Raw genomic sequence first — 11,903 nt, 5'->3', positions numbered from 1 at the left:
AAAAAAGTTTTAAGCAATCAGCAAAAATTATTGTTAAGATTTTTGATCTATCAGTAAGACAAAAAATTTGTATACAACAGGTGTCTTATAAGCTGGACTGGGTGCTCCATGCTCATAACACGTTAATAAATGATGATGATTTATACGCAGTGATAGAAAAAAAAGTATTTTTAACTTGTGGTACCCAAGTGATCGCGAGAAATTAGTTACTATGGTTACAACAGAGGAAATAAAAGCCTTGCTGAATGTGAGCCATTACGTAGCAATACGTTTTCAAATTAGTGCATAGTTGGAATTTCTTGCACTTTATTTGATATTTTAATGTTCATTGCATAATATTGTATTTTTAAATTTGATTAGAATTTCTCGCATTGTATAATATTGCATTGTATTTTATTAGGATTTCTGACATTGTATTGTATTTTATTAAAATTTCTAGCACTGCATTTCATATTTTAACGTTCTTTAAAATAATGTATTGTTGGGATGAAAAATATTATATTGTATTTGATATTTGTTGCACTTAATCACAACGACAGTGGTGCACTTGACTACAATAAAACTATATTGTAAGTATTCTTATCTAAGGGGATTTTTGAACTGTTCCACTCCCCATTGTTGTGTAGTGGTTATAATCTAATTATGTCAACTGCTGGCTAGATATTGAAAATTATTTCACCCTAGACTTATAACCATTTTAGTAAAATACAATAAGAACGTTTCCATTTTTCATCCCAACAATAAAAGTTGCACTGTAAAATTACTATATACTGAAATCGTTTTCATAATCCCTTGTTGTCAGAAAGAGACGGCAACACGGGCGGGTAGTTTACAATGGGTCAAATTATGAAATGCTGGGCGATTGAGGATATTTATGGGCATGATTCATAGTCCTGAGTGATTTTTAAAGTTTTAAAAGGAAGCGTTTTTAAAAGGAAGTAATTGTTTAGAATATCTTTGTCTTTTCTAGAATACTTTGTTTAATAGTAATATTATCAAACACAAAATAAGTAGATAAGTTGATGCATGTAATTTATTTATCAAATCGAATAAACAGATTGTATCTGCTTCAACATGAGTGTCAATTGTCTCACATACATTCTGAACCTGAAGGAATTTATAAAAAAATTAGAAAAGTGTAGCTTAACATGTAATGGAAATTTGTTTTGCGCTTAATAAATACTCTTTTAACTATGTGGCAAATGTTTTCGTCTCCTAATTGACAGCCGCGGGGCTCAGTGACAGTCTGAGGTAGGGGGCCATTTTTGGCTTGGGCACTTGGATGTTACAAATGGGGACCTTAAGAATTTTCCCTTTGGTTACTATAAGAAGAAAGTCTACCCGGGGAGGGCGGGTGGGAACACTTAGGGGAGTGGATAGCGCGCTTGCCTCCGAGTGAGCAGGTCCCGAGTTCGATTCCTGGCGCTCCTGGGTCCCAGCAAATTACCTTTTGCAAAATAAAATCCAAATTATCGATTTGAACTGTTATAAGACGATCCTGTGAAGCATAGGGTGGCAAGAAGAGTCCCTGGCTAGGTGGGTGAAGTGGTAGAAAGATAACCAGACGGTAAGAGGCTCGAGACCAGCCGTGGAAATTGGATATAAATGTACAAAATGAAGGCCTGAATTATTTTTGACAAAGAACATGTTATTATTGTCAAAATAAATAGAAATCATTTATAACAAAGATTTTCAAAGTACAATATTAAATATTCTAACAAAAATTATACAACGTACAATTTCAATTATTCAAACAAAAATTGTAAAAATCATAAAACGTACAATTTTAACAAAGATTCTAACAAAAAATGTTAACTATTTTCACAAAAATGGTAAAATGTTTAATTTTACTATTGATTGATAGAAATCTACAGAGAAGACTGACCAATCAAGCTTTCAATAATTATTTCAACAAACTAACTTGTTTGAAGATTCTATGCATTTTGAAAAATTCCTCAAACAACTATTTCTTCTTTAGGCTTGTGAAAAGCTTAGGAATAATACGGTTGAAACAAATCCAGCGAGAGCAAATTGTTACAGTTTTAGTGCCAAAATTAATAAATTTACCATAATATACTTTGCGATCGTAGTACAAATTTGATGTTGGTGTATTTGTCCCAGAAAGGGGGGGGGGGTGTAAAATTTCATCGTGGAACGTCCAATTTCAGTGGTGTAAACAACACCGAATATTCAAAATGCATATAATACAATTTAAGAGTGATCCCAAAAATAAGCCAAAATCCCCTTTGAAATATGAATAGATCTGGCTCGTACCTCAGTCAATCCTAACTTAAGGTTTTGGGAGACACAACAGGTTTGCATGTGTACGAATGAAGAAAGGCATCAAAACAGGGTCAGTGTACAAGGGTATACCAGCCATTGCCAACAGTAATATGCAAACAAAACTCACAAGGTTACACAAAAATCAAAAACGTTCATCGTATAAATACTAATAAACACAACCCTGGCCCCTCGTGTTCAGAAATGAAGTTCAGTGGTTATAAAACAAGTTGCACAAATCACCCAATAGGCCGTGTAGGACTGCCTTTTGAAGTCTCATTTGTCCTCATTCACTCCAGCCCGGAAACAAAAGTTATTTGTAAACACATGGTTCAAGGTCATCTTTAAAAAGAGAGCTGAGTGCAACTTTTTTGTCAAATTTAAAAAATCATGAAAATGTCAGTCCTACATAATCCTATAATGGTAATATCATGCAAAAAAACACTTTTTACGACTTCATTTTTTTTTCGTGACTAACATTTTTGCTGTTTTGTAATATTGGCACTTAAACGACACACAAAAGGACTGGTAAATTTTTGTATATTTCTTATTGTGTGCGCAACAAGTTTTCTCTTACTGCGAAACCGAAAGCATGTTAATTTCGGGAAATCTACCTAGTGCAATTCCTTTGTTTAATTTCTTTAAAACAAACATTTTGACATCTCTCAGAATTGAGAACACGGCCACCAACCAGACGCACAACAGTATCAAAACACAGAGAGCCAGAGCAAGAATAATTACAACCTAGCACTCTTGGAAAGATCGTTTCAAAACATGTGCGACAATCTCTTTATTATCCACGTTACAACATTTAATAAAAATAAGGCACTGTTTTGCACTGATATTCCTTCTGTTAACGGAGATCTCCAGGTGTCATCTCAGGGTATAAAACTATAAGCAAGCTACAATAAAACCCACGTAGGTGAATAGAGAACTATGCTACCAGTGCGGCTTAGAAGCACATATATAGTGTTTAAACAGCAACATACAGGGTTGACTCTTGGACTTTTAAAATCCATTTAAAATTTTCTTATCAAAGGTTTCATGAATAAGATGCTCGTTTCTTGCGACTTTTCTGCTTACACACTTTTTGATACAAAATATCATAGACTATTACAATCTAAAGCAAATTCAACATCAAATGTCAACCCTGCAAATTAGCTAGAAGACAAACTTCGACAAGCGAGGCAATCTTGACAAGGATGCGGGCGCTGGCAAATACTAAACTGATGTCTTGGATGGGAGACGCATCCAATCGCCTCGTAAGCGGTAGTTAAGAGTCACTGAAATTAAAGAAAATAAATTTCTGTCAGGCAATGTTTTGTAAGGCGGAAAAAACTTTTACACATCAGGGCAGCTAAGCAAAGACCCTTGCAGTACTTGCATATATGAATTGACAAATACGATCTCTCTGGAAAAATAGCAGAAATAAACTATTTATATTTCAGGCTAATTTTTTTCTCGTTTACGTACGTAAAATGCCCCCATTGTCATTATGGCGTAAGTGCAAATGCACCTTTTTGGGAAAATATCGTAATTGCAAAGTGAACGACGTTAGGTTACAGGTGTACAGTACTTACCGCAGACTGCTGCAGTTCTCAGTGACAGGGTTTTGGTGTACATATACGTAGAAATTGTAGAAATGTTGCATTGGGCGTCTTTCTTTGCATTCGTCTAATGACCTTGGTCTTATCTGAACACCTCTCACCTAAATACTCGCCTGTGCCGTTCCCTCCCTACTCTCTGTACGGAAGCCTCGGTTTAAGATTTAGCCTTTGTCACACATATATATTATAATATGAAAATAGGTTTATTGAAATCAACCCCAAGCAACCCAATTTCCAGCCATTATATTTGATATCTAGTGAGCAGGCTCAGCAATCAGATACCATATACATCAAGTAAAAGAGCCCAATATTAAATTACTCCAAGCGTGGGATTGCGTTAGAGAAGATCACATGATTTTTTTTCTACATGCCGTCTTGTAAAATAAAAGACAAATTCATGCGGATTTATGTGACGGGCGCTTGCTTTATATAATATAAATTATAAGAGACATTCGAGTAGCAGTGTGTAGACTGGGGGGGGGGAGGGGGTTGATAGATTCTGATCACTACCTGCTAGTTCATAGTTCTAACTCTCTTGTGTACTATACAGGCTTCAAGAGTTAGGCTTGTTTCCTTATTTTCCTTGATACCTGTAGCAGTTGCGAGTTTAAAGTTCGTTTTCAAGGGACCTTTGGTGCCAGCATCTCTCAGCCGCCAGTTCATGGTCGCATAACAATAATAATTATAATGATAAAATCCCTCTGTTATATTTTTTTACAGCAATCCATTCGTCTTTTTCTATCAAACAATAAGTCGAGCCAAAATTAAAAACTGAAGTATTCCTATGCTCCTAAAGGAGCAGCAATGGTCCAAATGCACTTTTAACTTTTTGGTAGTTAAATGTATGATATTATTCCTGGTGCAGTAGTTAAAACGCTGCAGTGGCCTTCTTTTAAAATTGTAAAGTGACACAACCAGCTGGATCATGACTTCTTTCGACTCACCAAGTTTCATCCACAAGGATCTTGCTTTTTTCTAAATGTAAACAAAACTACGTTTTAAAATTGACATGGTAAATCTCATTGAATTTTTTTAATTCATTCTTTTTTTTAAATATATGGTGTAATCACATCAAATTGCGTTAAGTGATACTAGGTCAGGGCTTCTTTCAAATTACCATGTTTTATCTATGTACATAAAAAATCTAAGTTTTGATATTTACAAAAGAAATCCCATTGAATTTTTTAAATCCTGTGTATTTAAATGTTTAATGCAATCACATAAAACATCCTGAACTGATACCAGGTCCTGACTTCTAACAACTTACTAAAGCCCCGTTTAAACTGAGCTGCGACATTTGTACAGTATGTCCCTACTACGGCCAAAAATGTGGCCAGGACGTTCAATGACGCCAAAGCAAGCAAATCGTGTTTCTGCGTAAATGCTCCTGCGGCCTTGGTGCTTCCTTTGAACAACAAATCTGGGCGTTTCCTGTAATCTACGAACGACCTGTGTGCCCACTGAGCACTTTGCCTCTGTTTTTTTTTTCATTAGTTCTTACCCGGTCAGCCAATTAAGAACATCCCCAGAAAATAATGAATTGGAAATGAACAATTAAAATGAAGAAGAGGCCTTCAGCAATTTTGCGTAACAGCAGTCCTTGTGGTCAGAAAGTAGCCTGTACGTGCCCAAGTCAGTTGGCAAAAACCGCGTGCACCATGCCTGAGCTCCATAAATATACTATATAGTGTATTACAGTACCCCCCAAGTCTTTGTTCTGTGCAATTTTTGTTTGTTCGCCTATTTGTCACCGGTCAAACTCAAAAAATTATGGGTGGATTTGGGTGAAATTCCCATGATACATGCGAGTCACAAAAGTGACAACTACAAAGAGATTAGACTCTGCTGATGGTTAATTATTAGTTAATTCCTCATACTGGTGGTGGGGTTTGCTCTCTCTGGGTGCTTTTCTATTTTTTATGTTATTATAAAATGGGAAGTTTCATCCCAATTTTTATTGCCCTAATTTTGGCTAAATGATTTGAACCAGTTGTTTTCACACACACGTTTCTCTTGGTTAACAGTCAGCTTCAACCCCCTCTGCTGGCCCAGCACCACGTTGAACCATTACGTGGTCACGGAGGGATATACAGTCTGTACTTCAAATAATGTAAACTGCTTTATTCATTTCTTTTGCAAATACAGGTCTCAAATCCACCACCACCCCCAAAAAACAATCTACAATAGAAATGGAAGATTTTCATACAAATTATGTTATCCAGCTTAGTCAAACATGAAGCAAAGCAAAAATACTATAGATATAGGCAGAATTTTTCTCTGACTGAAATGGAATTTTAATGATACAATCACATTACATTCAACTTCCTGCTTAAGTACATATGGTAATTACTCCATCTTTTCAATGGGGGGAAAATTGTGAATTTTACAGATGCTGTATTTCATAAATCATCATTTCTTATAATTATAACTTTCCTATTGTTTGGTAGAAAAAAAAAAAAAAAAAAAAAAAAAAAAAAAAAAAAAAAAAAAAAAAGCAGGCTACTCTATAGTTCTATTCTGTGCAGTAAAGTATAATTTTTGTGATAATAAAATAATGATAATTTCTGCTCACTGAAAAGTTCCGAGTAATTCCCGTACTATGCCTCCCTGTTCAATGCTTATGGAGAATTAAGGCAAACTTCTCAATCTAATTAATGTCAATGTCTTCAACCACATGACAATCAGTTTTGAGCAAGATTACTTCAATACATCTTCATGAAATACTAGATACTTTGAAAACAAAAATGTGCTTCACATTAATTTTTTTGGTAAGTTCTGAGGTATATTAGGTGAAACGCATTTCACAAAAACTAAAGCACTGGTTTGTACTTGCATAGTAAAGCTGAACAACATCCCTGGCATGGTCTTGGAAACAATCCTGAGAACTGAGAACATGAGACACCACCAAAACCACACTTGTTATGTCTAATATGAAATCAGTACATTTCAAATGAAACCAGTGGTTTACAATTTACAGAGTTTGGAAAATTGCCTATTTTGATACTGTTGCCATTGTTTGTATTCTGGATTCAAGCAGTGAGTGGGTATGTGGTATGTCATAAAATAAAAATTTGCAACCCAAATAATTTCAGTCTGTAAAATCAAAGTAGTCCACAAATTTTTCTCCCTTCAGAGCTGAGCCGCCAGAATTCCTACTTTCCAAGATGGTGGTGCTCTGTTTTGCTGCCTGGGCTACAGACCTGCAGAGATAAGAGACAAGATGGTGTCAACTCCACTGGATTCAACAATTCCTCTGAAACAATTCATCAAATCAGACAAAACACACACACACTTATCAAACATGTGCTTCAAACACCATAAATTGTTGCCAACTATTTCTCCATCAGTTAAAAAACGAAATATATGAACATATAACACCAAATGTTATAATTAAAGTAATACTTTAAAACAAACAGGTCCCCTCCAAAATAAATAAATGAATCCCAGTCCAGCCAACTTCTACCTGACTTGTTCCTCCTTAAAGTTGTGTGGTATTGGCTGTGGTGCTTTAGGGTGCAGCTCTCTCTGGACCAGGGTGGTAAGGCTTACACTGGGTAACCAGCACTTGTCTCTGAAATATGGGAATGACAACATCTACTGCCAGTGCCTTACTGTATGTGGGTCATTCTAGAGTTAATGCTGTGACATTCAGAGTGATAGAAACCTTTACCTTAACTTAACTTAACTGTTACATATCGGATATTAAGGAGCAAATTCTACTTTTACCACTCCATTTTGTCTTTATCCTGTAAGAAGTAAGCTTTCTGTACCCAAAATAGGCCCACATACCTAGTAAGAAGTAAGCTTTCTGTACCCAGGATAGCCCAACATACCTGGTTGCAGTGGCCACCACATTCTTCTTTGGTTCATTATCGTAACTCTGTGTCTGGCAGCCATAGAACTCTGCCAGCTCATGGACCACCTGCCTCTGACTCCGGTTCATTGGGGGGAATGGGTGGCAGCGGCGGGGCTGCTTTAAGTCTTTACAACTATGAACAAGGTCAGCCAGAGCTTTCTCAACAGATGCCACAAAGGAAGGGTTCTGTCTGAAAATCAAAGATTAACAATATTTCAGCTGTCAAGTATTAACTATACAGCACACTACCTGCCAAAAAATAAAATCTTATTTAAACTTTAGTTTAGATCTAAACAGGGAAGCAAATCTGTCAAATGTACAGACACAAAAGAGAGAAAAATAATTGTATTTCTGTTAGTTTTGTATAGTATTACATCAGGTTTAACAGCATAATCATAACCAGTTCTTAATTAGGTGAACAGTAGCATCAACATTCAGAAAATGTAAATAACACTGATCTTCAGGCCAATGGAATTCCAAAGTCACACATTTCAGGATCAATAAATTAATCCAATAAAGCTGCTACTTGAACCTTCCCTGTATTTTAGTACCTTTTATCACCCTATTGAAGATAATAAATCAAACAGTTTTCCATAAATTGTGTTAACAGAGAAAAGTACACAGTGAAAAGCACGCAGACTACAAACATAGGTGAGGGCTATATATATATATACATACAATCTGTTTCTGTACATAACAATGATATATTCTGATGGAAGTTGAACTATGTTGTCCTGTTGTTCATATTGAGGACTATTTTAACTGTCCAATTTCAACACTGACAGGTACACTTTTACAGGTACACTTTCAGCTAGGGTAGAAACTGATATATGTAGTTAACAAATACATATTTTTAATTTCTATTCTACAAAAAGTTCCTACTCACTTAGCCTGATCCTTGAGAAACTGAGAGTAGGTTGGGTTTCCTAGTTTAGCGTTCAAGTCTGGGTTCTTGATCTCCAGTGCCAATGCCCACCTCTTGTTCCTCTCTATTACAGCACACTCATCATTACACTGTAGACTGAAACACAATATCAATACAACATTGTCATCATTACATTGTAGACTGAAACACAACATCAATACAACACTGTCATCATTACATTGTAGACTGAAACACAACATCAATACAACACTGTCATCATTACATTGTAGACTGAAACACAACATCAATACAACACTGTCATCATTACATTGTAGACTGAAACACAACATCAATACAACACTGTCATCATTACACTGTAGACTGAAACACAACATCAATACAACACTGTCATCATTACATTGTAGACTGAAACACAACATCAATACAACACTGTCATCATTACACTGTAGACTGAAACACAACATCAATACAACACTGTCATCATTACATTGTAGACTGAAACACAACATCAATACAACACTGTCATCATTACATTGTAGACTGAAACATAACATCAATACAACACTGTCATCATTACACTGTAGACTGAATGTTTAAGAATAACAGACAAAAATACAACCAACGGAATCAAAACATCATATCAAACTATTTGTGTTGTAGAGCACAGAATTCATATCACAGAATATCACAGGATGTCACAGGATGTCAAACACACAGTTCACACTGTAAACACAGCTCCCAGCACAGTTGTATACATACACAGTATCTGTCCTGCCAGACTTGGAGGAGTTGAGTAGTGGTGTGAGGTCCACTGATTGTCCAGTGAGTAACTGCTGCATCTGACTGGCCAGTGCTGCCCCAGACAACCTGGTCAACAGAACACACACCTTGTTAATAAACTACTCCACACTTCTCACTAACTCTGAACAATTAAAGTAAACCATTACACGTAAACAGAAATACTTTCTTTAAAAAAGTCAGGAAACTTAAGAAGGGTTTGTTAACAGTTGTTATCAAAAGCAGAGAGTTATTTCAGTGGGGACCAGCATTATGAGAGAAGGATCACAATCTGGCTGTACAATCAGTTTTGATAGAGTTGTTAGTCCAGTGCTAAGCCAGCTCAACCTGACACTGTCTGAGAGAACAACTAAACAGCTCTGGAACAACTCTTACTTTTGAAAGTCCTGTGACTTCTCTTGGGCTCCAGCCAAGCACTGGACCCTGGCAGACCGGTGTCCACACGCACACTTGACCACCACCTTAAAACAGAAAAGGAGGACTGTGACATAATACAACATGTCAAGATCTGATGTAATAAAAGAGAAAAGCTATGAAGAATGTATGCTGAGTTAAACTGACAAATAGATATAAATTTTATTGTATCAGTATCAGTTGTATCAGTTCAAACTACCTAAAAGGCACATATCAGTTTCATAAGTTGATTGAGGATCAGCACTGAAGACTGGTGTGAATAAAATCAGCTGATGTGTATAATTTACTGGCAAGGGTGAGGGAGACAGATGCAGGTATCACTGAAGTGATCCACTTACCATTTCCTTACAGGTGGAAGGTGGACATGGGGCCATCTGGTGGCAGGGTGCTTTACAAGGGTGACCGCAAACTGGCCGAGACTCAGGACACGGCTGGATGCAGCTCTCCCCTTCTTTGAGGCAGGCTCCCTTCATTGGTGACAATATTGAGTGATTTAATGGAATCATCACAAATATGTAGTAAAATATGATTGCAATCGAGTTGAACTTTGTTGAAAAATAACCCATGTCACTTAATGACATTCTTCTTTCAACGAGATATCACACCTAAAACAAAGAGAGTGACCCCAAACTGCAGTCCATACAGGGCAGCCCCTGTCCAGCTTACCTTGTGACACAGCAGCTGACATTTGTGTCTTCCACAGGGCAGCTCCTTGTTACACCTCAATCCACACGAGATGTCCGTCAAGTGACAGGGGATGTTTTTACGTAGCTGAAAATAGAATAAAAGAGTGAATAAAATGAAAAGTATAAGTCTATGTCAGGACAGTGTGGAAAGATATAGGCATTGTCACCATAAAACCAAAGAAAACTTTGTCATACAGACAAAACCTTTGATGTCCCAGAGGAAAAATGTCATTGAGATCAGAAATCTTGCTTTGTGTGTTCACCTAATCTTGGGTCAGAGTTTAATTTTATTTAGATTTAGTACAGAACTGTTTTCCACAGTTGCAGCCCCTGTCAAATCTGCTCTGACTTCAATCATAAACAACATATCAACAAAATTTAATGAAAAACAAAATATTTGAAGACACTCTCAGTGGGTTTGATTAATGTATAGGAGCAGGTTCTACGTAAAACTTTGATCAGATTTGTGTTTTGGAAGATTGTTTATTATCTTAATCAGTTTGGGTCAAAAAAATTCTGCTAAAACAACTAGAATAAAAAATTAGAAAACGAAAACTATTTATCATGATTTTGGAGCACAACAGGAAGTATTTCCAGCTCAAGGTCACTACCTGGATTTTCCCACGCTCACGACCGATCACAGCAGGGTTCAGTCATAACATAGGTGATGATACTGACGTCACAATGCAGTGCAAGTTTGTCAGAAAAGTAAGTACCGTCTGGATAATTATCGCCTGTAGATCCCACACAAAACAAATCCAGAAAACATGAAGATCGAAATTCACCTTGTTACTAACTTAGTATGGCTAGAAACATAGTAAACGGGCTGAAATAATAGCCATGCATAAACTTGAGACTTGTTTAGCATATAGGCCTACTCACGTGCCGAGGAGAAGTTTTGCGTCTGCCTCAAACTTGACATTAAATTTTTTCAGCTTCTTCCAGCGGCCCACCTTACTACCAATATAGACTGTATGGGTAGTTTTTTGCCAGATTCTCCAGTTTCCGTAATTAGAGAACAGTAGTATATACATTTTTTCTACCACTTTTGTCACGGTTGCAATACTTTTCCTGCATCTCCATCTTGGCTATCTCTGTGCCAAATAGTAACATCCGGGTCCCAGCTGTAGTATTTCATTCAGAGTAAACAGCAAGACTTAGAGAGAAATTGCTCGTTCTGAAGCTGTACTGTACGTAAGATGGTAGCTGAGTATTTAAGACGAGTCGTCTTAAAGACAGTCTCAGCGCGTTAGACCCTTAAAATAGCACGAAAATGAATTTTCCTGATAAACTCACCAATTTCCCCATAATGACCAAGGTATATCCTATCCAAAACCGTTCAGAAAATGAAGCTACCTAATACCGTTTTTAAGTTC

General features: G+C 36.6%; 1 protein-coding gene across 2 annotated transcripts in view; it reads right to left on the bottom strand.

Annotated features, from left to right (window-relative positions):
• Positions 1-5,987: 5,987 nt before the first annotated feature.
• LOC106162074 (transcriptional repressor NF-X1) overlaps positions 5,988-11,903 on the bottom strand; it is a 30,658-nt gene continuing 24,742 nt past the window's right edge. The window contains exons 15-22 of one of the 2 annotated variants that reach the window (XM_087012972.1): positions 10,508-10,612; positions 10,180-10,308; positions 9,803-9,888; positions 9,389-9,496; positions 8,630-8,764; positions 7,721-7,933; positions 7,351-7,458; positions 5,988-7,087 (exon numbers count right to left, since the gene is read on the bottom strand). In XM_087012972.1, coding sequence (XP_086869098.1) covers positions 6,976-7,087; positions 7,351-7,458; positions 7,721-7,933; positions 8,630-8,764; positions 9,389-9,496; positions 9,803-9,888; positions 10,180-10,308; positions 10,508-10,612 — 996 coding nt within the window. In that variant the 3' untranslated portion in view covers positions 5,988-6,975. The remainder of the gene's footprint in view (positions 7,088-7,350; positions 7,459-7,720; positions 7,934-8,629; positions 8,765-9,388; positions 9,497-9,802; positions 9,889-10,179; positions 10,309-10,507; positions 10,613-11,903) is intronic. The other variant, XM_087012973.1, reaches the window with a different exon arrangement.

Source organism: Lingula anatina, chromosome 5 (genome assembly GCF_051362555.1).
Source record: "Lingula anatina isolate TDL-2025a chromosome 5, LinAna3.0, whole genome shotgun sequence".
In the NCBI taxonomy this organism is placed as follows: domain Eukaryota; kingdom Metazoa; phylum Brachiopoda; class Lingulata; order Lingulida; family Lingulidae; genus Lingula; species Lingula anatina.
This window is presented reverse-complemented; position numbering and strand designations above follow the sequence as displayed.